Here is a 26,860-nt window from a genome sequence, read left to right as displayed (position 1 = left end):
TTAAAATTTGCTATTTTCTTTATTGGCGGTTTACTTAAATAATTTGTTATAAACCACTGAAATAAAGATTGGATATAAATATAAAAACAGGTTTCAAACATTTTTATTGGTTAAAAAAAGTCTTAACTCTTGAAGCCCTTATGATCCTTCCACGGAAGAATAGGGTTCTACGAAACAACTTCTGGGAACTTCTGTACACCAAAAGATGTTATATTTGTTGATAAGGGAGAATGTTGTAACTTGGACCACCTTTATCTTAAATCAGGATCAGTGGTCGAAAGCAGTGCATTACAAATAGTAAAACTACTGTAAACGCTACGTTTTCGGTAGTTTGTAGTGTAGTGTGCTATTTTTTTAAAACGGTAGTGTTGTGAGTTGTGCGACACAAAACAGTAGTTTGTAGCGATTCCTAGCAACTACTTTTAACGTAAGTTTAGAAAAGAAATATGGTTCTAACGCATTTAATTTTCCGAATTTGATGGGCATAAATCTACGAGGGTCAATCAGTAGATAATCCTGTTTCTGCAGCTGAGCTTTAGCAAAGATTACGTATTTTAAATAACGCATAACTGATATTTAAACTAACCATTGCGAAAAATGGATAATTAATTACATGTAATAAGCCCATATTAAGGATTTTAAACAATGTTATAGTTCTACATGCTTCAAAATTTTTAATATTGTACGCACGACTAAAGAGGATATTATGATAGTATCTAATTATAGTTAAGATTCAACCAATATCACTGATATTTAAAACGAAAGTTAATTTTAATATTAATAATACTCATTTTTAAAGACCCAAGATTAGCGAAAAATATAGTGCAGCAGAACGAAAATAAGCATTTCATTGTTAAGCATAACAGAATGAGCCTCTTAAGGGATAATTAATAAAAAAAATGCAATTTAGGAGACACATTTTTAAATTTAGTAAAAACTGATTTAAATATAAGTTAAGTAACAGAACGCCTGATTAAATAAGCAAATAATGTTACCTAGTTCACGAATAAAAAAATAAAAAACTCAGTGTAACATAGCGTTTTTAATGATATTAAATCAAATATAAAATATTACATATTTTCCTGTATTTTATATTTTGATGAAAAAAGTATTTATCTCAAGTGCCACAGGTTTATATTTTGTAAGCGCTGATTTAAATGCGTAAACAAGTGGCATGGCCTGATTGAATAAGCAAAATGCAATTTGCAAAGCAGCACAAAATAAAAACAAAATTGTAACAGAATAGAAAGGTTGAATTATATTGTTAAGCTCTTTTATCATGATAAAAAAAAGTTAGACGTTTGGTTTTGACAGAAGAGTGATGAACATTATCCGGAAGATAGAAGTAGAATGTCAAACATAAATAAGAACAATTATTAAACTGTGCGTCTCTCATAAAATAAAACGTTCACCTTAAATTGATTGGATGGAAGTAACAGATATAATAATTTTTAAAGTATGTACTCTTAAAGCTTGTTGCTTAGTTAGCTGAGCTTCTTCATTGAAAAATGTACATTATTGTTAAGATGCTTAGAAGCAATTTTAGAAAAATATTTTTTATCTTGTAAAAGACTGAGTTTCTTACAAGTTATTTTTTTATTTCAAATTTGTTGAATGAGATATGTTGAGCCATTCTCTAAGAGAGTTTAATCCTTGTAGCTTTGAAGTGTTATTTTTCAAACAATTTGTAATAAAAAAGTTTAAACCTTCTAAGAGAATGAGTTACCTAAAAATATTGCTTTCCGGCATCAGGTATCGAGTTACTGCATAGGAAAATGTAAACTTTTGATTCTGAAGTGTTATTCAAAGCTTTTTTAAAACTATTTTGCAAAAATTATTTGAAGTTATCTAATATTGCTCAGTTATATCAATTATTTGAGCTTTCTTATAGAAAAATTCAATTTTTTTTAGCTTTGATGTGTTAGAGATATCTCAAGACCATTTTACAAAAATAATTCAAGCCTTATGCATGACTGAGTTAGATAAAACTCGTTTACTTATATCAAATGAATTACTCTACAGTAAAATTTTATATTTTTAGCTGTGAAGTTGTGCATAGGGTTAAACTAATTCTAAAAAAATAAATTTAAGACCAAGAGTTGTAACCTTGTATTATCAAGAGTTGCTTATTTTTATTTTTCAATTATACCAGTTAAAGGAAAAGCAGAGAAAGTAGAATATTCTTGATTTCAAGTGCTATATATAAGGCAGTTGCAACCCCATTTTACAAAAACTTAACCTTAAAATCGTGTTTATTTTCATCAACTATCTCATACAATCAGCTATCAGCTTCTCTATAGAAATATTTGCTATTTTAGATTTGTTGCGTTATTTAGAAATAATTTTACAAAATTAATCATTTTACAAAATTAATATTTCTGCATTTTATAAGAGAAGTTTTAGTTTGCTATGGCGAATTCTTTATATTATAACTTATGTATTCGGTTAAATTTCAGTTAACTAAAACATTGATAAATTTTTTAAAATAATTTTGATTAATTGTAGGCTTAATTACAGTAGAGATAGCAAAGTATTGTTTCACAGCTATGAAACTTAAAACAAATCTAAAATATTTGTGAGTTATAAAAAGTTCTTTGTCACCAATTCAAAGAAGATGAAGCATACTTTAAATAAGTTTGCCTTTCAGGTGACACAAGAATGTGACGTGAATTCAGGTAATCGCTTAAGAATTTCAAATACGTGTGAAAATAAGAAATGGAAATAACATTTAAATGAAACAGATGAATAAACAGACTGTTTTTTGCTCTATATCATGAAATAAGTGCTATAACTCGAACTTTAGAATATCCATGCAGAAAATTTCTATCTTCAATGAAATTTTTAATTCGAAAGTTACAATGTTAGCAAAAAATATTCTCAATATAACGAATCTCCCTAAAACGATTTTTTTAGATGGATTATTGGATAGACTTTTTTTGGAATTTTTCAGATCTGATCAGAAGTTGTAATTTTCGTGCCATCGATGCACGGGCCTATCTCTGGTAGCAGAATAATTCAATTTTATGTGAGTGATTTATTTCAAACACTCCTTTATAAATTAATGTTTTAGTTATAATTGGATTTTAACTTATTTTCCAGGTTTGCAAAAGAGAACTGGAAAATTCCCAAACTCTGTATAACGATATTTTCTCTACGCTGGAACTAATCAATTTCGATATAGAGAACTTCACAAACATTAAAAAAGTGTTCAAAAATGGATATTTAGGTCTTAAATATAAATACGTTATACTTTTTGCACCTGAAATTCATTATTTTTCTATTTCGATAAAAAGTAAGAAAACTTTTGGTAAAAAATAAAAACAATTAAAATCTTTTCACAAAACGCATTTAAAGAAGGAAAATAAACAGCAGAGAGGAAAAGTTTTTGAAAAAACTTCCTAAAGAAAAAAACTTGACCGCTAAAAAACAAATAAAAGCTATAAAGGGAAGTTTCTTGGACATTTATTTGGACAGGTAAATCAAAAGCAACAGATATCATGTTTATAAAAGGGTTTGGAAACTATTCTCGTAGCAGTAATGCGGTACAGTACTTTTGGGACCACAATATCGATTTCCTCAGACTTTGTCATACATTACAGAGAACCTGTCAAACTAACTTCCTGTACTGACGTCATTTTGGTGAAAAGGTAAAAATCACCGTCGGAAGTTGAAAAACGCGCACTTCTCTAATGGATGCTTTTATATGTGCCAGGATTCCCCCAAAACTTATTTCCTGAGAATAAACTCCTCTAAGCATGGCAAAAATAGGGATGAACCCCCGTTATTTTTACATGATTAATATACCTGCTTATTTCAAAAGATAAAGTAAAACGTATAGCAATTATTTATCCTACAAGGTTTTCAATCATTTTATATTCACAGTTGACTTCCTTTTTTCTTTATTATTCCTTCTTTGTCTTGTTAGCGAGACAATTTTTTAATTCACTTAAAAAACTGTCAGTATGTTAAGAAACCAATACTCAATAATTCAAAGAAATATCACAAGATTATGTGAAATTGCAAATAATACAATTGATTTCGACAAAAATTAAACCTAATTTTTTAAGCAATGTTGGAACTACAGGGTAGGATATTTAAATGTAAATGAAATGTCGATAGCTTGATTCCTACTGAAACAAAAACCTAATTCAAATTACATTTATTTAACATTGTAGTGTAACTTTTTTTAACTATGGGTATAAAAGAAATGTATGAAATTATAACATTGTGTATAATTACAACTTTCTTATTTTAATAAAACTGTCATGTAAAAAACAGCCACGCGAACAAACGAATAGCATTTCTTGAATAATATAGAAAAATTTTCAAACCACTTACATTGACAAGTGTTGGCTGTTTTTTTAACAGATAATTTTTGAAATATCTTGACCAATACCTATTTGTTAATAATTTTTTTTATAAAAGGAATTAACTATAAATCAGCTAAAAATAAAATCAGATTAAAAAAAAAACTTTTTTGGGTTATTGGTGTTGGTTACTGTTGAAAAAAAAAGTGGAACTCAACCGCAAAAATTTAACTATAATAAGTAAACTTTCTATCAAACTCAACCAATATATTAATTTTTAAAAAAGTTTAATGAAAAAAAATTTAAACTAACCAATCAGATAAATGCTGTTTTTTTAATATAAGTTATTGTTGGAAACTATTTAAAATTGTATTTTCCTGGTTGTAATCAACTAAACAGACAACGTTTTTAATTTATGGTAAAGAAACAAGAATGGTTGGATTATGAGGAGTGATTAAGTTTTATCCATTGACTTTGATGCATATAGTTTTAAATCTTAGAATCGTAATACACTCTGCAAAACTACATATCGCATATTTTTTGGGGCGTTTGACTTATATTGACAGTATTTCACAGTATAATCTGTCTTTCCCCCATGATATACGATACAAGTACTATGCTGATAAAAACTCCAAAAGCAATTTTCAGTAAAAATATTAAATTTTATACTAAGAAAAAACTATTTTGTGAACTTACTCTGTACTTTTTTCAGTTGCTCAGATTTTTCTACTTTTTGGTCATTATTTAATAAAAAAAGACTTAATTTTTGTTATTATATCAAACCTTGTAAAAACTTAATATATGTTCACTTTTCTTATTTTAAGTAAGAGAAAATTTCGTTTAAAAAACTAATCTAAAGTGAATTTAAAACAATCTTAGAATCTCTTATCAGAATATCGCTAATATTTAAATAAATAACTAACGGAATGTTCCTTTTAACATACATGCAATCAAAAGGAAAAAAGGGGAAAAAGAAATGTCCACATTCCCTATTTTTAATCATCTTTCATAATACGAGCGAAATCGAATCGTATCAAAATAAAACATTTTTAAAGCAGCCTGTCTCATTGTCATTTGTGTCACCGTGAATAAAATATGACCAAGTGTTTAAATATTTGCTCATAAAATTGAGCCCCCTATGAAGTAATTCAGAATTCCATCTCAATTATGCAGAGAGTAAAAGCTATTCATAAAGGTATTCCCGATTGTATTCACATTTCCGCACTTCCCGAATCCGCAGCATATTTTTGATGTCTGAATCACTCTCCACTTCTAATAAATCATTTATAAATTATTCTATCAAATAGAGGGTCTTTGGATTCGATAAAAATGTCATGAATGCAGTTGTTAGAGTGAAGATCTCATGAATTTTAGATAAGTTTTGTCAGTGGAGTCTAATATTTTTAATGAAATAAGAAAGTCTGTCTTTCATGACATATATATGACAAGAGTAATGATAGAACTCATACATATAGTTTAAATTTTGTTTTAAATAAAAATTACTTAAAAATAACAAATTATCAAAGAAAATACTAAATCTTTTAAAAAATCTTAAAATGTGCATTAAATAAAATACGAGTTTAATATGTGTATAAAAATTTTTACTGACAACTGGTGCTGGAAGAAATATTGATGACGTTTAGTTTTTAATACATATTTTAAAATTAAAGTTACTAAATATTTTTTATACTTACAAATTATAAAATAAGAAATATTAAGAAATTAAAGTAGACATTAAAAAATAATTGTTTTATGTGCCCATGTTATGATTAATAGTTCATTTTCAGGACATTTCAAAAACAGATTAATAGTAATATTGATGATTTTTTTTTTAATTTTAGAAAATTTCCTTCATTATATTAAACAAATTTTGTCACATCTGTTCAAAGTTCTCTACTTCTTTCATGTAATATTTTTTTGAAAAATAATTAAATTTCATTTTTCAGATTTGACAGTATCCACGTAAAAAACTACGCAACATTAGTACAGAAAAAATTACACTTAACAGTTTAAAATACTGATTGAGATTTAATGATTCCTTAAGAATACAATTAATAAGTCTCTACTAATAGTTAAGTTAAGTTACAAATTCTAACTTGATTTAAAACACGCTTTCCTTAACACATCAAGTTTTAATTTTATTTAAATTCTTAACATTCAAATTATTCTCAGTGTGTGGCTATTAGGTAAGTAATCAAACTTTACCAAAACTATAAAAAAAGGTTTATCTAAATATAATCACAAGAAAAATTTAATTTTTTAATCGGCATTTTATTTTATTGATTTATTTAATAATAACCGAAAATAATTAAGTCAGAAGCTGTAATTTTTTATTACAAAAATTAGTTTTGAGCTTTAAGATTAAGTAATTTAATAACTCAAAATTTAAATACGCTGAATCAAAAATGATGATACTTTTACGCAAGCATTGTATTTTCATCCAAACCCTTGAAAAAACCTTGATGAAAAAATAAATAAATAAATGATAATAACACTCAACTAACTAATTAAAGTAGTTAGAAAAATGAAAGGAAAAAAAACTTAATATTCCTTATAAAATGGACTTTGTTGGAGTATAAAACAAATATCTAAACAATATTTAACTTAATTTACAATTAGCATTTAACGAAGTCTTGTGGAAAGTTCATTTCATTGGCACTCATTCTAAAAATTACGATGCAACAATAGTTCTACCAAGTGAAACTCCTTTTCGCCAAAGAGAAGTGTCTCGGAAGAGCAAGAAGAAAACCTGTTCAAAGAGAGAGCGCCTTAGAGTCTGGTCAAATCTCTTGGTACTGAGCCAACTGGAGCCAAATCTACAGTACTTAACTGCGTTCTGCTTCTTTTTCAATCGTTAGTGAATAGAACAAACGCGATTATATATAGTCAACAAAACATTCAAATTTATGGTCCAAGTGATAAAAAAGTAGTAGATACCATTAAAAAATGGGATAACGGCTCGGTTGAAAAGTTCTATTAAAAGAGCGAGAGGCGTTTGGAACATTCCGACAAATATTGAAAATTCGCCAAAACAAATCGATAAGTTTTTATTTTCTAAAAATAAAATAGATTATAAATTTGCATTTTTTTAAAAAATGAACTCTTCCTATTTAATATGTATAATAAAATTTGAAAAAGATTTACTGACATATTTTAAATTTTTTTTAAATGTTTAAAAACATGCTTTAACAAATTTAAATTAAATGTAATTCATTTTAAACGAAACTATGTTTGTTTTCTTTTAAAATTTTTCTGCCCTTAAATGTACCTTTTGTTTCGTTTTTAGTTATCTATGATTAATAAGTAAATTTTACGAACAATGAAACCTTACCTTAAATCTATTTTATACGTCAAAGAAAATTTTTTACGCAAGAATACACATTTCAAATATCATATATTAATAAATAATTTGCACTGCAAAAAGCCTCGATTTTTGATTGATGCATTTGTTGTTTTTTTTAAACCAATTTGATTTAATTTCATTCGAAGTTTTTACAATTCCACGGTTTAATGGTAATAATTTTAAGAGGAGTTTGCCTTATTAAGTGACTTCAATAGGAAAACTTCTTTTTAAATTAAAAGAAATAAAAATACTTAATTTTATACAAAAATTCAGATTTTCTTTGCATTTTTTAAAAACAAATTCAAGATAACTTATAACTACTAACAATTCTGAAAAATTGAAGTGCTCTTTTCTTATTATTTCTCAAAGAATAGCTGAACCCCAAAATACGGTAACCATGGGTTTATAAAATATGATAGTCAATCTATAGCATCAGAGAATAAAAGAGTCGGCTATAAAAAAATTAATCCAATATACTTCACATGAAAACTAAAAAATAAATTCTAAGAGCAATGTTGTCTTAAAGTAATCATTACAATAATCAAAATACCCAATCTTTTACCCAAATTTAAATTCTTGAGATGTTTTTGGCTTTCCTGTAAAAACATAGCTGGTTCTGAAACAGGATCTTTAATTCAGAAAAAAAAAACATTTTCTTTGTAGTTTTCTTTTCCATAGCTATTTATTACCGTTAGCAAGCTTTCTATTTTGGACATAGCTCAGAATTCATATTTAAGAAAATGGACATTGCTATTTATGAAAATAGACATAGCCATTTTAGAAAATAGACATAGCCATTTTAGAAAATAGACATAGCCATTTTAGAAAATGTATATAGCTTATTTAAGAAAATGGATATAGCTTATTTAAGAAAATGGATATAGCTTATTTAAGAAAATGGGCATAGCTTATTTAAGAAAATTGACAATATGTTATTAAATATATATGATTCCGATTTTTAAATTTCTTCTATAAGTATTATTCTTTTATTAAAAAAATAAACTGATGAATCCAATTAAAACTCGAGGTTATGTCATCCATTTGCATAGATCACTTAAAATATTTTCTTTATAAATTAGTTTTTTTTTTTAACTATTTTTATTAGCTGCAGTTGTTCTTGCAAGGTTGTTACGGGTTCAAATTGTTAGATTTAAAACGGGTTCAAGGTTGTTACGGGCATGGTTCTTTTAAATTTATAATTATCGTAGTACATTTATATTGTAGGAATGTCACTTTTTAAAAGCCACTTCATCGTTCAGAATTTTAAATGTAAAGAGATTCTCGGAAAATTTACATTTGTAATATACATAGCCAACATAATCCAGAATCTGGAACTTTCCTTCATAATAATTATGCGTAGTTTTAAAAAAAGCAAGAAAAAGAAGGAAGTTCCACTCTCAGTAGTTAAATATTGGTTAATTTGGTTTTGGTTTTCAAGGGCCCATTTTGAGCTGTATTTATTTCCTTAAAAAAGCGTTTTGAATAAAGTCCCTTTTCTTAAATACGCATTTTGAGCTATGCCCCTTTCTATAAAATACGTGTTTGCTGCGATTTTCATTTTCTTAGACCCGTATTTTAAACTATATCTACAATAAAAAGCTCACCGACGAATTGATATAAAACATTTTCTCCAATTCGTGTTTTTTCCTGACGATTTATTATACTTTATGTAGATGTGTCAATGAGTACAAGATTGTTCAATCTGTTGGAAATTGTATTTCAGTCGCCAAAATATTTCATCTTCACTTTCAATAGAATATAGAGACATAGGAACATTAAATAGGGAGCTTGTTTCTCTTACAAACTAATTTTTCTCTTTTGGAATAGGTTCTTATCTCATTTCCGTAACATGCTTTGGCTATTCTTTAGCTTCCGTGTTTAGCATGATTGATTTATCTTTTTGTTTAAGATATATGGAGATCGAAAAAATCTACTCTTCATCTAAAATTAGAAATACATTTCAAAAAATTACATAATGAATATCAATTAACTTGAATTATATCCTTTCTACAGTTTTGCATTCAGTTTGCACGGAACTGAAAGATTATTAACGAATATTTGAAAAAGAAATATTTCGAAAAGTTTTTGAAAGAGAAATTCCCTTTTTCTGACTATACCTTGAATGTTGTAACAATTTTTATTAGTTTAATAACTTGAAATAGTGTTCAGAATAAGAAAAATATTACAGAAAGGGTAATAGAAAGAAATAGAATTACTCAGAATAAAAAAAAAGAGATAATTATTATCTTTTAGTTATAGAAATGTTCCTTAATAAACACTTTAGAATTCCTGTTTTTTAAGCAGGCTGAAAAGAATCTTTATGAAACTTAAAGTGAGGGGTATATGAGGGGTATATGAATATAGGGTATAAAATTTTTGAAAATCATTTGGCGCATTGCTTTCGAAAAGTAAAAGGCGAATTTTTAAAGGTGTTATAAATTTTTCCTTTTAGGTCTGATAAAAATTAAATCTTAAATCTTGAGAATAGTAGATATTAGATATTTTACTTTACAGAATTTTTATTCTTAATTTTGATCTATTTTTAGTAGAAAAGTGATTAAAAATTTAGATTCGTGATAAAATGGCAGTAAGTTTATCTGAATTTGTAATGGAATTAGGCACCAGGTGAAATTTTAGTATTCTAGCTAGTCAAAAAATTTTCTAAGCTTTGATTAATTAAAAATTCTATTTAGGAGAAATAAAATTTTAAATTCTGCATGTAGTGGTCAGAAAAAGCTTAAAACTTGTATTTCATCAAACGCGAAGCTCCGACAGAGACTTAATCAGTGTAATAAGTTGGAAAGTAGTCGGTATTAACAATAAATTCTTAAATAAAAAAAAAAATTTTCCCCTAGTGCAAGAACTTTCAATTTTGAAAATGAATTATCATAAAATTGCTGTTTTAGTAGCTCAAATATTTAATGATATTTCGTGTTCAATAAATTCTTATCCTTAAGTGAAAAAATAAAATTAGAAAATAGAAAAACTTAGTGAGTATTTTATCAAAGTGTTCCTTTCTGTTAAAAATATTTTTTTTTAACGGCAGTCACTGAAATTATAGTTCTTCGCCATGGAAGGTGGCCTCATTTTGCGTTGCCAAGTGAGCAGCTTGAGACCAAAGTCACGGACGCGAGCAACATTTCACACGCCACACATACCCGTTCATAGAGTGGGCCACATTCATACATCACAAACAACAGAGGACAACACACTGAGAGAAACATCCATGCCTAGAGCGGGATTCGAAACCGCTGACAGGCACGCTAACCACTCAGCCCCCTTGGTTGGCAATTAAAAATACGGCCGAACACAAAATACAGAGAAAGTAGAAACTAAGCTCTTTATTAAGAGTGGTGGATTTTTAAGTTATTTCTCGTGCTCTGAAAAGCAAAATAAAATAATGAGGCTTACATTTAGTATCAGTTTATATTACACATTTCACATGATTCACAGCAAAATTAATTTTAAAAGGAATGGTATGGGGCTGATCATATATATTTTTGTTGAGACATCTATATGCATATCAAAGCCATAAAAAACTATATAAATTAAGATTTTATAAGCAATCAACTATAGCTAATTAGATTTAAAACATTTTTCTCTTAATGTTAATAAACTTTTAAATTTTTAGCATCACAATTTCAATTATAGCGTTATTATATATAGTGTTTAAAGAATCATTCTCTTTTATTAAGAATAAATTATAATTTAAGAATATAGCAAATTTTTAAAAAAATTAAGAGAAATAATTTTGAACTCTAGTGAGTATAACAAATCTTTTTTTTAAATGATCACGTAATTGAAATAAAACAGTAATGCTTACTTTGTTGGAAAATTATAAATCAGTTTATGCAAATATACTATAAGGATGAAAAACTAGTATATATTATTTTTGTCTCCCACGATGAAAGAAAACTTTTACAGGAAATAAATATAATTTTTCATTAGGTAAGCACGCAGCGCTAAATCAAAATCACAATTTAAGCATATAGCAACCACTTTCCATAATGTGACCATAAATGCTATTACTTTTTAGTGCACTTTTGAATGCAAACTAATCGTAACGAATGCGCAAACGTGCTTGGGAATATTTAGATTGAAATTAAAATTTGGTAGCAGCTGCTTTAAATGCATCACTTCTACAGTTCTAAATGGTACTCATTTAAGTGCTAGAATGAGTAGAAAAGTGATGAAAACATTGATAGCAGAACTATAGAATCTGAATAGTTGGAAAATCTAATAATAAAAACCAAATAAAATTTTATCAGCAAACACAAATAAAATTCCATTTAGTTTTTATTGTTGAATTTGTCGGTGTGAAAAAAAAATTGTTTTAAAGGGTAACCATGTAATTAATAATATGCATGATTACGAAAAAAACGAAAATAATAGCGTTTGTGAGGAAAAATGTTATTTTACATATTAACCATGAAAGTACACAAACAACTATTTTCAGAATAAGAACACGATATTCTTTTTAGTTTATTTTCATACAGCCTTCAATTAAAATGTATATTTTTGCACTTGAATACTTATTAGAATGAACTTGAATATACAATTATGCACTTGTATACGCTCAGTGTATACAATTATGCACTTGAATATACAATTAAATTACTCTATTTTTTACTAAGTTATCAAACTACGCTTTTTTCAACCTGCTTTTGTCATGAATAAAATACATTGTGTGCTTAATTATAAAAGTAGCCTATGTGCGAAACTTGATATGTCTGCATTCTTGAAAAAAGTTATACAAATGAAAATTATTTAATTTGAGTTATGATTTCTTAAAAATGTTATTTATTCAACTTCATAGAGAAAAAAAACTTTTCTAATGCATTTCGTATCATATTTTCATCAATCCTTACTTTATGTTTAAGAAGTAGTTAGCTTGTTGCATCTGTGATACTAATATAACATTTGCAGAGACAATATTAATGAAATGAAAAATAATTAATAGTTATGTAAACCAAATTTAATAAAAGACTTACCATATACGGGAAAAAAAATTTTTTTTTTGCTTTTTTTAATTAATATTTGACATGATTCTTATCATGACTGTTTAGACACCTAACACTGGACAACAATTATTTCGTTACAGTTATACAAATACTTGATCTTGCTAAATTCGGGTGTGAAGATTTCAAATTTGAAATTAGTTTTGCTCAAAGCAAAAGAGTTTTTTAAAATGACATTTCTTGTCTATTTGTGCCGAAAATATAAGTTTAAAAACTTTACAATTACTACAATCTCCAATTCTTTAAGTGTATTAATTTATTTTCAATTATTGGTGAAATAATTTTTAATAAAAAATGTGTTTGAAATAAAACGAAAAACTCTATAGCCGAAAAAAATTCTATTGTCAGAATTGGCGGCTCCTGGAAGCAGCTGTTGGTTGGACACGAGATTTTCGATGTCCTCAGGCGACGGGGTCTTTTGGACCTGGTGTAGGCTTTCCTACACCAGGGAGATGAGTAACAACAACAACAGAATGATACGGTATTATACATGCATAAGTACTACGTCGATACAAGCAAATGATTAAAAAAGTTCAAAGAAAAATTATTATTTATGGCAGAAAAAAATGCAAATGAATGGAGGTTTTAGTACCCTGTTGAACCACATCTAGCGTGAATGCACGAAGCAATGCGGTCTGGCATTGAGGCTTACAAGTCCCTTATGATGTCATGTTGCATCTCGTTCAATAATGGCTGTAAATGCACCTCTAATTTGATTAAACTCGAAAGATGTCTAACTTGCCAGCCCAAGTGCTCCCTGAGATGCTAGACCGTAAACGAATCTAGGGTTCGAGCAGGCCAGAGAATGGTGGTATTGTGGTGGAGGCTGTACTGTGACACCTTTGTTGTGTGAGGCCGAGCTTTGCCCTGTTGAAAATGGCTCCTAGGATCCCAGCCATGAGAGGCAACAAATGTGGTTAAAAGATGTCGCGAACAAACCGCTCGGACGGCATGTCGCATTGGATCAATATTAAGGGTGATTGTGCGTCTCATGTGAGGACACTCAACATCATCACATCAACTATTACAACCAACAGTAGGCGCGGAGTGCCACGAAACAGAGTACACAGAATTGATACCCACCCACCGTTGCCTCCGGTTGGAGTCTGGTCATGTTCAACGGGATTGGACTGCAACCGAATGGAACCAGGTCATCTTCAGCGATAAATCCAGATTCAATTTGGGCAGTGATGAATAAAGTGGAGACCCAGCAGTGAATGCTTCAATTCTGTCTACGCTGTATAGCAGCATACCGCTCCTGCAGCTGGTGTGATGGTATGGGGTGCCATCGCATATGACACACGATCACATTTAATATTGATTTACGGTGCCATGACATCCTAACAGTACGTTTGTTACATCTTTGAACCGCATGTGTTTTCATTCATGCTACGACTTCGAAGAACTATTTCTTAACAGGCATTGCTCGGCCATTCATAACAAGGTTGTCACAGGACTGTCTCAGCTATATTACCACTCTTCCTTGGGGCTGCTCGATCCCTAGATTTACCACCGAACGAGCAGGTCTGTGATCATTTGGGACGGAAAGTTGGACAGTTTCCAAGTTTATGTGAATTAGAAGCGAGTTTACAGCGACTGTGTAACAAGACGCAACAGACACCATAATAGACTTGCAATGCTAAATTGTATCGCAACATGCATTTGGTGGTCCAACAGGGTACTAAAACTTCGATTCATTTGCATTTTTTCCTGCAGTAAATGCTTATTTTGCTTTGACTTTTTTATCACTTAGTTATATCAACGTTGTACTACGTATGTAAAATTTCGTTTTTTTCTTCGTGGGTACGCGAATTGTTTAGGAAATTAATGTACAATGCTATATTTAATAGGCTTTGTTAAGAGCTTCAAGAAACAAAAAATAAAATATAAAAACAGCCCTATTGATTGTTCACCTGACTCCTATTTAACGTGAAATAAATCAGATTTGGATTGAAGAACTTTTAACCTTCTTAACGGTATTTTTTTATGATGCTGCCAAAACAAATCATGGAGTGACAATTTCATTTCATAAAAACAATAAAACTATATACATTGCTTACTAATGTTAGCAGTAGTCAACATAGGTGTAAAATATTACGACCCAAGTTACTTTCTTTAATGGTTCTAGCATCGTACTACTCAAAACAATTACTTTGTGTCTGTACATTACCGTTGATTCCCTCAAATATAAATAGTACTACGTGCACTATTTATTTCTCAGGGAAGTTATTTCATTTTATAATATAAATTAAAAATCCAATGAACAAAATATTTACAGGAATCCATCCCATCAGAAAAGTGCAAGAATTTCAGTTATTTAAAATATTTTGCGTGACTTAAAAATTTTTTTATTAGTAGTAACAAGAACAATTTTCGTTACTCCTAGACCTTACCATTATTTTTTCCCATTCTGTTAAATGGAACTATTCATCAGATTTGAAAAAAAAATAGTTCAATGGTTGAAAGTAATTCAACATTACAGAATTACGACAAATTTTGCATCTGACAGAAAACCCGACAGAATATTAACTGTTAGTTTAACATTGAATTATGGAAATCAGTGCTGTAATCACTATGTCATGACAAAGTTTTGAGATAATAGATTTTTCATAGCCATTGATTCTAAAATTTATAACTGAGCTGTCTGAAATCGTAAAGAAAAATTTAATTTTTCCAATATTACAGAAGTTGTCTTTTTCAAAAATGATTTTTTGCTTATTTACATAAAACAAATCTTTAGTTTTTGCTTAAACTTAAATAAATTGCTACTTTTATTTATTTTCACGCAATATATATTTGTTTAGTTTTCTGTAAAAATAAGCAGCAAAAGGGAAATTTTTTGAATTTTATGCAAATTCAAACCTTTGGCTGACGAAATTGTAGGAGTTTGTTGAATGTTTAAAATAAAAACTTTACTTAAGCTTGGCATAATTTTTAGCTAAAATCTAAGTTTTCAAACTAATAAAATCAAAGCTTAAGTCATTAAAACAACTATTTTTGGCGCTTTTTAGTGCAATGTTTCTTTTAAATAACATAAATCAAACAAGAAATAAAACATTTTGAAAATGGTTTAACTAAAATTAAAATGAAATTTTCTTCATAACAAATACTTTTAAATGACAAATTTTTGAAAACTATTGAATTTTTTTAAGCAACACAAGAGTTACGACAAGGTTATGTGAAAACAAACGCATACTTTTATTGAAGGAAACTTTTGCGACCAAGTATAAAATAATATTTTTAAAGACTTTTGCGATATTGTTTCAAATGTGCGTGTTTTATCCCACGTACGTTTTGATTACGACCTTTTACAAGTCAAAGACATTATATTCTGAGTAGCATAAGAAAGCTGCATTAAGTAAATATTGAAACAGAGTTTATTGATAAGTTGGCGTAGGCTGTAAAGAGGCCTGTTTTGTTACCTTCTAAAAGAAAAGTTTTAAGAGAATTATTTAAAACAAGTTATAATCCAATCTTATAACTTATTGTGGATTATCAAAAATTTGTATTGTTCTGAAATAAAACTGTATTCATGACACCCAAACAACACGTAAAAAATAAATTAAAATAATTTCATAATATCATCATACTGACATATTTTAAATCAATTTAGAAACTTATTATTGATGGCATCTTTCGTTAAAAAGAAAATGTACCTTTTAAATGGAATGATATATCATCATATGATACTTTACACCATAAGTTTAAGAAACAAAATTTGATATCATGCTTTTAAATTTTAAAGATTTCTTTTCGGTACCTTTTCATTTTAATAGGGACCAAAATAAAAAAAAATGCCATCTATAATTTTTTTGTACACTAATCCATGTTTTTGCTTTTTCCTAGCTGTTTATGAATACAAAAACATTCAATTTCCTAAAACTTAAACTGAAGAAAAATTAAAATCATGTCTTGTACTAGCCTCAATGGGATTTTAAATTGTTATATACTTTATTTTACTTAAATTTTTCAAAATGCTTAGCGAGTCCGGAAAAACTTGACTATTGATAACATTGGAATTGAGAGCAGGACATTCTTTTGAAAATAAAACACCAGAATTGTTAAAATTGTTTCAGTTTGGTTCTAATATAACAATTAATTTAAATGAATTTTAGCATTATTTTGTTTACTTTGGGATTAGAGTTGAAAACAACAGTCCTTCAAAAAGTTAAGAGTTTAAGCAATACATGTTATAAAGTGTTATTGTGTCTTCGTCTGTGACTGTACGTACAAAGTTTCGTGCTTTAATTATGAAGAAGAGTTGGCATTGGCAGTATCTTCTAATAAATTAAAAAGGAAGAAAGTGATTCTACATCATGCAAAAGAAAAAAACCTCAATATGTAATTTGTTTATCAAGTTTACTTTTGGTTTTTTAATTAAAATTGAAGACTAGGAGGGAAGAACGATTAATGTCCATAAAAACTGTGTGGTTCGAAGAAAAAACGATTTTGCGTGGGGAAGGAAAAGGTTTTTTTCACAGTAAGGCCCCATCCTTGTAGTGTAATAACTCACTGGGCAAACTGATTTATCTCATTGATTTTTCAAAGCTTAGTAATCTTCAAAATGCAATAGAAATGTTAAGCAACGGGCATTAACCGTTCTTCCCGATTGGTCTTAAAATATATATTTAAATTTTCTTTTTCTTCTCAGATGACAAATGCAAACAAAATTTAAAAATGACCAAATTTCCAAGGAAATTGCCATTTAAAAATAGTTAGTTTTCTAATTTCAAACTTGAATTCTGTTAAGTAAAATCTTGACATCTAAGCTTGAAATGTTTATTAACTTTCAAAAAACAAGCATCATGCATAAAAATAACTATTAAGAATGTCTTAAAGACTCTTACAGTCTTTAAGACATTCTATTGTATTGTATTACATTATATAAGTATTGTTGAACAATTACTGTTGAACAACAATTGTTATTGTACAACAGTTATTGTTGACCGTTAGTTGAACATATCCTAATTATGTTTGTTCATCACCATACACATTGAAACTTTTGTAATATACATTACGCTATATCAAACATCTAATTCAATCAATTACCCAATCACCACAAAGGAACGAAGTTTTGTTTTTAGTTGTAAAAATTTTATTACCTCTGAATCACATCATGAGTTTCGTGTTTACCGTTATTAGTCTTTAAGTATGAAAGTATGAATTATGTTTTGCCTTTTTTTTTTCAAAAATTATTATTCTTAGTCAGACAAGCAAACTACTCCAGATTCACCAAAATATTTTTTAAAAAATGTGCAGATTTTCGGTTAATTTTTGAATTTTTTAAAGTCTCAACACGACTTAACTGAAAGAAAGCGGCGTGTCACATAACATGAAAGTAATGAGTAAAAACCCTATGAGAATAATTTACTAAACAAAGAATCACACATTAAAGGACTACCCCTCGAAAATATTTATCCACTGTCAGGAACAAGTTGACATCTCTTCCTAGTCATACTACATAAAAGTAATTTCAACTATAGTTTACGTAAGCTATAATTTCAATTTTTGTTCAACACAGTTTAAATGAACTTATTAATTTTGCTTATTTGTATTCTTAAAAACACAGTATTATATTAAATATAACGAAATTAAAGTTTCGGTTTGTGGCAAAACAAATTAACCCTAAAGCGAGTAACAAAACTGGCGAAATCTAAAAATTGAATAACCCACCTTCACGTGTCCCTAGTTCCTTACATTAAAAAAAAATCTGTTTTAATGCTTTTTAAACCAAAGATATTTGGTTCATCTCTTAATTTAGCTAAGTTTTAGTGTAAATCAGTTTTTTCTTAAAATTTTATGATAGGAGAGCAGTGTAAAGCGAGATCTAAGGGACGGAAGTGACGTCATCATAGAAAGTGAAAGGGTGCTTATTTCTCCGTGGATGGAAAACGAAAACGTCATAAACCGGAAGTCAGCTTAATTCTGCCCACGTGAGTTTTAGTTTCGGTTTCAGTTTTTAATTTAGTTCCATTTTTTAATAATATTTTAATTTATTACTTTTTGAGGGTGGCAGCACTTTTAAGTTTTCATCTGGAAATACGTCATTAACTGCCTATTTCTTTCCATTAGCTTATTTCTGTCCTACTGTGGTTTCAATTTTAATTTCGTTTTTTTATTGTTGCTTTTTAAATGTTTTACTTATTATTTTTTGGTGGTGGCAACACTTATTAATGTTATTTTACTTGATCAGGGTGACAATACTTTAGAAGCTTTGTCATTTTGGAGAGATCGTATATTATGAAGTGGGTTAGTAGTTGGATATTATAACCACTGACCTACGAATGCTTGGTAAGATGTGTGTAAATAAGTTATACCTTTGTATTCTAAACACGTGTATGAAAGAAAAGGATTTGATATTGATATCATCTTTTAATTTCATCGATATGTTCTCTCTTAATCCTAGACCGTTATTAAATAATTATTTCTGCCCCTCATGGTATTAGTATTTCGTTTTCCGTGTGGTAGTGGTATTTATCATGCACGTGTAGTCACTTTGATGTCACTACCAATGTGTGAATGTAGGAACTAGAATGAATTGATAGCTATAAAATTAGTTTATATTTAATATAAATAAATTTAATACAGATAGTTTTAATACTATTATTAATATTATTTAATAATAATTATATATTTAAATAAATTTATAAAATAAGTAAAAGTTGATTTAATCAAACTTATATTTAAAATTAATTTGCATTATGATTAAATAAAAAAGAAAATTATATTTGTTGGGCATATTTAAATGCATTAATAAATGATTTAAGAAAGCATCATATATTAAAAAAAAGTCTAATATTTATAAAAACAAAAGTAATTGATTTCATATATTTAATCGATATAAATTAAAGAATATTATGTTTTTAACATTGTATATTATTTAAAAATAATAATAAATGTTTATTAAATAATCAGTTTAATCTATGTAATTTTTGAATGAGTATAAAATAAATATTAATAATGAGTAGGTAAAAATTAATATCAATTAATTTTCGAATTGTTGTTTTAAAAATTAAATAAATCAAATTATATTGATTTTTTATTTAAAAAATTTAGACTTAGATATAGATATTTAAGAAATAGTAATTTTTTTTCGTTTATAAAAAAAAAATATTTTGGAAAGAAAAAATGAATAAATAATGATAATATTCCTACAGCATTCATTCCTAAATTTATTCCTCTTTTAAAGTTTTTAAGCTATCAACTATAATAAATTAATTATTATATTAGAATATAAATGTACATAGTTTTAATCNTAATTAATTTGTATTATTAAATAAAAAAGAAAATTATATTTGTTGTGTATATTCAAATGAATTAATAAATGATTTAAGAAAGCATATATTAAAAAAGTATTATTTATAAAAACAAAAGTAACTGATTTCATTTATTTAATATAAATTAAAGAATATTATGCTTTTAACATTGTATATTATTTAAAAATAATAATAAATGCTCATTAAAGAATTAGTTTAAGCTATATAATTTTTGAATGAGTATAAAATAATAATGAGTTGGTAGAAATTAATATTAATTAATTTTGTAATTGTTGTTTCGAAAATTAAATAAATCAAATTTAATAAAAGCTTTTTTATTTAGAAAAATTTAGACTTTTTAATATAGTTACTTAATAAATATAAATTTTTTTTTTGTTCTCCAAAAAATCATTTTCTAATGAAAATAAATAAATAATAACATTTCTACAGCATTCATTCATAAATTTATTCCTCTTTTAAAGTTTTTAATGCTATCAACTATAATAAATTATTATATTAAAATATAAATGTACTTAATTTTAATCATACGAATAGAAAAATATTTGAATTTACTTATTTTCTGTTAGAAAATAAATCACTCTACATATTTACATTATGTTATCAATTATATATTAATTTGTAAAAAAAAAATTACGAATTATTTTAAATTGAAGAAACGCGTAATAGGAATTTTTCCCGCTATAAATACCTCATTTTATTATTTGATATTATAATAATAACTTACTTTATTCTCAAATTAGGAGATGAATTCAAAAGTAACTATAGACTTTTACGGATACATACTGATTAAGAAAAGTGGGAGAGCTAGGATCAAGATTTATCTTGTTCGGTGTCGTATGGGTATTGAATTCCGTTCTCTTCACACAAGTGGTTTGAAGTCAAGCATACCATATTTTCTGATAAGTTCAGGAATTTTCTAACTTTGCTATTTTTTGGCAGCGATAGGATGGCGTAGAGTTTACTTATCATTCGTTCATTCATATCTCTCTTCTCGAATTCTTTATTTTACAAGTTATAAACTTCTGTTCCATATGGAACTTAATTATACATTGTTTTCAGAATCATGCATATGATGGATCCTAGGAGCCATGCAATCATCAAAGTCTAATGATATACTATTTTTTACTTAGATATTATTTGTATAGAAGGAAGAAAACATATATTTCAGATTCCAGCTGCCATTTCTTAATTGATGCAATATGTTTACTTGCTTTTTTAATACATTTTTACTATCACTTCATGTCAAATTTGTCGATAAACAAAGAAGTTATGTTGTACACAATAGCAGAGTTAAGAATAAAATTGTAAGTTCTAAAAGGGAGTTATAATACGGTTGTAAAATATAAATTCGAATGAAATTGAAGTAAAGGTTTTATATCTTGCGATGATTGTTTGAAAAAGTGTACGCATTAGATGTGGTGCACTTTTGAGAAATGATAGTAAGGCTATGGGATGAAAAATGAAAATGATTATTATACGACTGGGAGATTTTATTTTTACGATAGATGTGCTTCAGAGATAAAATATAATTCTTTTTATATGCCTAGGTCAAATCATTTTTTTCACAAGACACCCCCTTTCATAAGATGAATGACTAAGTTTTGATGTCAAATCAGTGGTTTTGTTTGGTATTTATTTTTCATCGCAGTTCAGTTTTCGTATCTAACCTTAATGTTATCTACAATAGAATATAATAATAACGTAGCAAAACTTTTTTTACCTACTACGGTCTATTTTAAAGAAATTAGTTTATACTTCGTCACATTTATTTGCTTAGTTTATATTTCATTAAATTAGTTCATTTGTTGCATTGAAGTTTGAAAGAATTTAATTTTTAGTCTTAGGCTCTGCAAGTTTAATATACTGTGGAATCTATTTTTAGGAAAAGTCGTTTTGTGAATTCTGTAATATTTTGTGAAAATAATCCTGAAAAAAATTTTTTTTTGTAAATGTAAATTTCTTTTTAATTTTAATTAAAAAGTAGATCAGATTTTATCAAAAAAATATAAATCATTATTTAATTTAATATAAAAAATAATTTTCCTGTTTGAATTTCAAAAAAATTATTTTTGTATGTTTAAAAGCAAACTTTAGTTTAATCAAAAGTACTGTCCTAGAATTGCACGCCTTAAATTCTAGAAAAATAATTAAAAAAAAAAAATTCTTTCAAGTTTTTTCGATATACTCGAAAAAACTTAAAAATTGTTATTTTTTTAAAGTTATTTTTTGTTTAATTATAAAAAGTTATTATTCGTTTAATTAAGTTAAAGCTATTTTAAAGTTAAAATTATTTTCGTAAGTTAAAGCTATTTCATATGTTTAGTTTTCGAGTATTCATACTCGAAAACTAAACATATTATTTTAAGAAATAGTGACACAAACCTTTTTTCTTAAAATATGTTTTTAAGTCACGAGAAATATTAGTTTTTGCAAATCATTAAAAAATTGGTTTTGCGGTTGAAATGAAAAAATTTTGTTTAAAAATTTTAGTTTTTATGCAAAATATTCCTACTCATTTCAATAAAATGATTATTTTTAAGGAACGTGTGTCTTTTTTTGTAGTAATTTTTTTTAAATTTAAATTTAAGACAGGTATTTTTTTTTAATATAATGAAAATATTTCTCCAAAAAATATATTTATTCTTTAATTTGTGTATTATAGCTACGCTTAAGCATGAATGTTTATAATATTTTGTGAAAGTATCTGCGCCAGTAAAAATGAGATTCGCAGTTCTCAAATTAAACAATTACAAACTTGAAGAAAACGTCTTATACTAGAGTTGTATTCTTCAAGTTTAACAGTTACGTGCAGTTTTAAATTGAGTTATGCATTCCAAAACTTCTATAAAAAAAAGTAATCAGTATGACGATAAAATGATCTCGGAGGCATTTAAATGTTAATATGATATTGGATAAAGATTTTATTCTTCATACGAATATGCAATTCCATATGTATCCTTAGTTTAGATAAAAAATATGCTGCTCAGCTTAACGCGAACGCCTGTTAATGAAATGCAACTTAACTCTGCATTCCTTACATGGGTCCTCGAACATGATGAAGAAAGTTAACGAGAAATAATGAACAAGGATAATGATTTTCCCCTCAACATTATAATTTTCAAACAACTTCGTCCAATTTTAATGAACACAGAATTAAGATTAAAGTAGAATAGCTTATCATATCAGACATATGCTGAAAACTATTTCTTTCAAGTGTGTTGGTTTCAAAACATTTTAAGAAACTAACCTCAATGGATTGAAGTATGAGGTCAAGTAGTTAACATTATATATGAATTTAGTTAAATACAGTAAAAATATGAAGAAAAAAATGAAAAACTCAATTTGGTTATCACTTTCTGCTCCTCATTTACAGATCACAATTTAAAGAAATGTTTTTATCAACAATGGCTTTGTCACTATTTAGAATTAAAATACAAATATTTTTTCTCATACTCTTTTAACATTGAATAATTATTTTCAGTGAACCTTGAAAATAACATGGTTAATTTTAACTAAACTGAGGTCAGCAATCATCTCCACTGAGGTCAACATGCATCTCCACTGAGGTCAACATGCATCTCTAAATAACCATAATTTCTCTTGTATTTTAAAGAGCTAATATCGGAAGCTGAAGTTTAGCAATCGACTTATTTTGAAATGAAGGGGAAAAAGTATTTCCTAAAATTTATGTTTCACTAACTTTTAGAAAGTATAGCTTAATTTGAGTAAATTCGCAAAGAAATTGAAACGTTTAAGAGAAAAAAAGTAATGACTTGTGAAAAGCTATTCAGTAAACTGACACTTGCACACGAAATTAAAATGCTCTATAAAAAAACTCCTAACAGTTGGACAATTTCCAATTAAGACACGAGTTGTCTCAGCTAAACTAAGCTTTATTTAATGGCACTGTTTAAATTTTCTAAGCTATAAAATCCCACTATTTTTCTTTTTATATGTGAAAAATAAATACAAAATTGGAGAGATGATAAATATGTATGCAAACACATAGTTCGTATTGATTGCATACAATACTCTATACTACTGATTAAATAATATTTAATTGAAAATCATAGTTATTAAAAACTCGACTGTACCTCACATGCGCCGGAATCTGTTGAACCGGGCTGTTAATATGTTAAATTATATTTCGTTCTCTACATAATCTGATCAGAGGGTGCTACAACTGAAGTCCGGATTGACATCCATATAAACATATATNTGTATATGTATGTGTGTGTATGTGTGTATATATATGTATATATAATGTTAAAAAGCAGGCGTACAGTTTAATATAAATAGAACATAGATTGAATTGTCGATCGCAAAAGCATTTTATAGCTTCAAAAACAATTTAATGAGAGAAATTAACTGAAAGTAATTGAAAAAATTTAAAACATATCAAACATTTAGCATATTATTTCGCATAGTACATAGCCCTTAAAATAGAATAAGTTATTTGAATAGCAATGTAGTAATATTTAGCATTAGGGTAGTTATTTTATGAGAATAATTTTTTTATCCAAGGATTTGTTTGAAATAATTAAATTTTTTTTTTTTTTTGAATTTTTCCTTGTTTTCATGACTTTCTAATACGCATGCACACATACTGAAACTTCATTTTGCAGCTTTCTTAAAAGGCACGTTGATGAAAGTCGAAAACGTTTTGGCGCCAAAAATTCCTTTCTCAAGCTGATCAAATGTGTAATCGTGGGCAACAAAGTATACAATATATATAAAGTTTCTGGGAAATAAGTTACTTTTTCTCTAACAGAATCAATTGTAGTTTACACGTGGCTATATATCTTTTCAAAACTTATTCTTACTAAATCATTGCGATGAGGCAAAATTAAGGAATAGTTTATTTTAAATCTTTAATATGTTCTTGAAATTATTAACTATGATTATAAAATATTTGTATCCATAAGCTGAATCACTTTTATCACAGTTTAAAATAATTTTTTTCCTATTGAATTTGTAATGCTATCAATACAGAACTAGATCAAAGCTACGTATGAAATATTACATCTTGAAAAATGTTAATATTGCAATTAGACAAAATTTGGGAATAGTTTATTTAAAACTTTAATATGTTCTAGAAATCATTAACTATGATTATAAAATATTTATGTCAATAAACTGAATAATTTTTTTCATAGTTCAAAATATTTTTTCTACTACGGAATTTGTAATGCTATCAATACAGAACTAGATCTAAGCTTCGTATGAAATATTACATCTCGAAAAATGTTAATATTGCAATTAGACAAAATTTGGGAATAGTTTATTTAAAACTTGAATATGTTCTAGAAATTAATAACTATGATTATAAAATATTTATGTCAATAAGCTGAATCATTTTTTTCATAGTTCAAAATATTTTTTTTACTACGGAATTTGTAATGCTATCAATACAGAACTAGATCAAAGCTACGTGTGAAATATTACATCCCGAAAAATTTTAATATTGCAATTACACAAAATTAGGGAATAGTTTATTTAAAACTTTAATAAGTTCCAGAAATTATTAATTATGATTAGAAAATATTTATATCTATAAACTGAATCAATTTTATCACAGTTTAAAATAATTTTTTTCCTACTGAATTTGTAATGCTATCAATACAGAACTAGATCAAATACATCTACGTACGAAATATTACATTCCGAAAAATACATTTAGAAGTTCAGTTTTCTTCTTAAAACTTTTTATAAACTTCACTTAAGTCAAAGTACAAATTGTAAGTTACAATATAAGATTTTTTTGAAACATAAAACCAAACTAAATTATTTGTAAAAAATACTAATATTTTTTAAAAACAAAAACAAATATATACTCAAATCCAATGATAGTTTCTATATAGAGCAGTTGATTTCTATATTTATTTTCTTACAGAGTTTATGACATTTGATTTTATTTGTGTTTCTTAAATTTCTATCTTATGAAATTATATAAACAAAAAAGAATTTTTTTTAAAACTCACCGACTGTATATAGCAAGGCTTCCAGTGTAATCAGACCAAACAAAATAGCCATTTTAAAGGCATTTATAAAACTTTCAAAAAGTCCGTGTAGCGGGCCTGTAAAGCGGGAAAAAGCCACAATCCTTGCCGTCTGCATTTAGGCAATCTTTTTAAATAAATATTAGAATGCATAACTAAACTCGAAACATTTTCCCCCTTTTCTCTTTAAAAAACATTCAGAGAAAAATTGAAAAAATTGTCATTCGCGCACATTTGTTTCTCACAATAATATTGCCATAAACTGAATTTTTGTTTTCCACTTAACGCACAAACCGGTGAAAAAAAGTTGTAACTGATTTTTCCACCGATACACTTCGGCACAGAGTTACGATGAGGTAGACACACGAGGTTTCGAGGATGAGTTCCGGAGTCTACGATATGACGTAACAACTCGTCAGAACCACTAGTACAGGCGGGGAAGTCCTTTGGAGATGGCAAAGTGCCGGTTGCCGGTAGACTTCGCTCAGAAGAATAGCAAGAGATGGGGAAGCATATCTCTTAAATTGTAATGTTTGGAGCAGTCGTAAACTTGAGTTTTATTTGCTTTTAAAAACTTAAAAGAATTTTTCCGTTATTGTTGATGAAGCAAGGAGATTCATATGAAATGTCGTAAGAGGGCGCCACTCAACCAGCTGGCACAGTCGACTTTTCATATCTAGGGACAAATCGATTCTTTTCAATATCCGATTCTTTCCTTTTTCTTAACCCCGAAGATTTATATATATATTTTTTCCCCAACTCAATAAATTCACCTAAAAAATATAATAACTTTTTTTCTGCAACTCTAATTAGAGAAGAAAATTTTACCTCTCATAAAATGAAAATAATTGCTGAGTTTTCTCAAAACTTTAGTTGTTTAATATATATATATATATATATATATATATATATATAT

The 26,860-nt window shown here is 27.4% G+C and overlaps 1 protein-coding gene across 3 annotated transcripts in view; it reads right to left on the bottom strand.

The window, feature by feature from the left end:
• LOC107443983 (protein kinase C-binding protein NELL2) overlaps positions 1-26,521 on the bottom strand; it is a 119,722-nt gene extending 93,201 nt beyond the window's left edge. Inside the window, exon 1 of one of the 3 annotated variants that reach the window (XM_016058023.4) lies at positions 25,927-26,521. In XM_016058023.4, coding sequence (XP_015913509.1) covers positions 25,927-26,062 — 136 coding nt within the window. In that variant the 5' untranslated portion in view covers positions 26,063-26,521. The remainder of the gene's footprint in view (positions 1-25,926) is intronic. The other 2 variants (XM_016058025.4, XM_071187308.1) reach the window with 2 other exon arrangements.
• Between the last annotated feature and the right edge of the window lie 339 nt (positions 26,522-26,860).

Source organism: Parasteatoda tepidariorum, chromosome X1 (assembly GCF_043381705.1).
Source record: "Parasteatoda tepidariorum isolate YZ-2023 chromosome X1, CAS_Ptep_4.0, whole genome shotgun sequence".
NCBI classification, from domain to species: domain Eukaryota; kingdom Metazoa; phylum Arthropoda; class Arachnida; order Araneae; family Theridiidae; genus Parasteatoda; species Parasteatoda tepidariorum.
The sequence above is the reverse complement of the archived record's forward strand: the minus strand, read 5'-3'. Positions and strand labels throughout refer to the sequence as shown.